Source organism: Gavialis gangeticus, unplaced genomic scaffold, assembly GCF_001723915.1.
Source record: "Gavialis gangeticus isolate Ggan-Ray unplaced genomic scaffold, GavGan_comp1, whole genome shotgun sequence".
NCBI lineage: Eukaryota > Metazoa > Chordata > Crocodylia > Gavialidae > Gavialis > Gavialis gangeticus.
The window spans coordinates 9,547,233-9,549,024 of record NW_017729025.1 but is presented as its reverse complement, the minus strand read 5'-3'; the positions used below and the strand labels follow the sequence as shown (position 1 = coordinate 9,549,024).

At 43.6% G+C, this 1,792-nt stretch overlaps 1 protein-coding gene across 1 annotated transcript in view; it reads left to right on the top strand.

The window, feature by feature from the left end:
• The window catches only part of SLC38A6 (solute carrier family 38 member 6), a 70,353-nt gene that overhangs the window by 10,950 nt on the left and 57,611 nt on the right, over positions 1-1,792 (top strand). The window contains exon 4 of the mRNA XM_019518375.1: positions 1,027-1,079. Coding sequence (XP_019373920.1) covers positions 1,027-1,079 — 53 coding nt within the window. The remainder of the gene's footprint in view (positions 1-1,026; positions 1,080-1,792) is intronic.

Genomic DNA, 1,792 nt, shown 5'->3' with positions numbered 1-1,792 from the left:
GTGCCGTGGGGCAGGAGGCAGGGCCCCGCACAGGCTGATTTGCTTTGATCCCTGCACCCTGCTCGGATCATCCCGGGGGGGCGGAGGGGGAGGTGCAAATGCAGGTGATGGCCACCAGGTGCCGGAGACCCTGGGTACACCACTGAGGTTGCCCCTGGGATCTCATGGGTGCACCTCTAAGTAGGGAAACCCCAACTACTGAAGCATGCCCGGGAGATCCTGGGAACATCTCGGTAAGTGCGGAAAAGTTGGGTCCTCCCAGGGCTTGAGGTGCCCGATCCTGCACAGGATGGGGCTCTTCAAGTCCTAGGAGAACGTCACCCTTTGTCCTGCAGCATCAACAGGCAGGGCAATGGATGACGTGTGTTTTATCTCTGGTACTTATGTAAAAATCTTCTCTTCCAGGTCAGGTTGTAGGGTTGGGAACTACCTGTTCATGTAAGAGAAGGCAAGGTGGTAATATGTGCAACAAAGGGGTCAGAAGATGTCTTCCTTCCTCCCCCCCACTTCCACAAGTATTAGAACAATAAATTTATGCAGTTTTAAGACGGACGTTTTTTGAACCTCTGAAATTCTTGAAACTGGTTGAACACCCAGCAGGCTACACATTCATATCACCTAACTAGAAAAAAGTTTACACCTTTTTACACCCTTGAATTTCTGGTAGCAAAATGCAGAGCAACAGTGCAAAAACTAGGAAATGTTTTGTTCCAAATAAACCCTTTTTTGAGTTTCCAGCAAATGACTAGAGGTTGTTTTCAGTTGAAACTCAAACTCTCTATAGGATCCTTTAATATAAATCGGGGGTTACCTATGAAGGTGGTCGTAAGTGCAGATCTTACTGCGTACCACATTTCATTGCAAATGTTCTCGCAGATCCTTGATACTGCAAGGTGCAGCTCTTCTGGAGGCAGGGCTTATAAACGGAAATTATAAGATACTATAGTTCTCTTTTTCTAGGGAAGAGAAAATGATATTAATGAAAAAGTGAATATGAAATGGATTTTTCTTTTCTTTTTTTAACAGCTGTTACTTCTTACGAAGATCTTGGCCTCTTTGCATTTGGGTCACCCGGGAAGGTAACATTTTTATATATTGTCCATCTAGCTCTTTGTTTTTATTATAACTCTGAGAAACACTTTGTTGATGCATAATTGCCATTCAGGAAACAGAAATGGAACAGAAATTTAGTTCATCTTAGAGCAGCTGTCCTTAGTGATGGTGGCTTATTCTGTCTAAACGTGAAGAAATCTTTGTTATTGTCTGGTTTTGTGCTATTTTCTAGATACAGTACTGGTATTTGTCACTCCACGCTAGTTTGCATTACCAACAAATCAGCTTAATACACCACTCCTAGTGTTATATGCTGACATTCAGATTCTTTATAGTATTACCCCATAACCTATTTAGAGACCTTACCAGTGATTTATCACAGTGCTTTGATCCTTAGTAAGAAAACTTAGTTAAGTGTAAATGCTAGATGTAAGTTGAATATTATAATTATAGTTTCATAGAGTTTCATAGTTTCATAGATTAAGGGTCAGAAGGGACCTAGTAGATCTTCTAGCCCGACCCCCCGCCAGGGCAGGAGAACAACAAAAACCCCAAAAACAAGAAACGGGACTCAAATGAGTCCAGCCAGGTAGGCATCCAGCCTCTTCTTAAAGACCCCCAGGGTAGGGGCCAGCACCACTTCCCTTGGAAGTTGGTTCCAGCTCCTAGCCGCCCTAACTGTGAAGTAGTTTTTGCGGATGTCCAGTCTATACCTCCTCTCCATCAACTTGTGCCCATT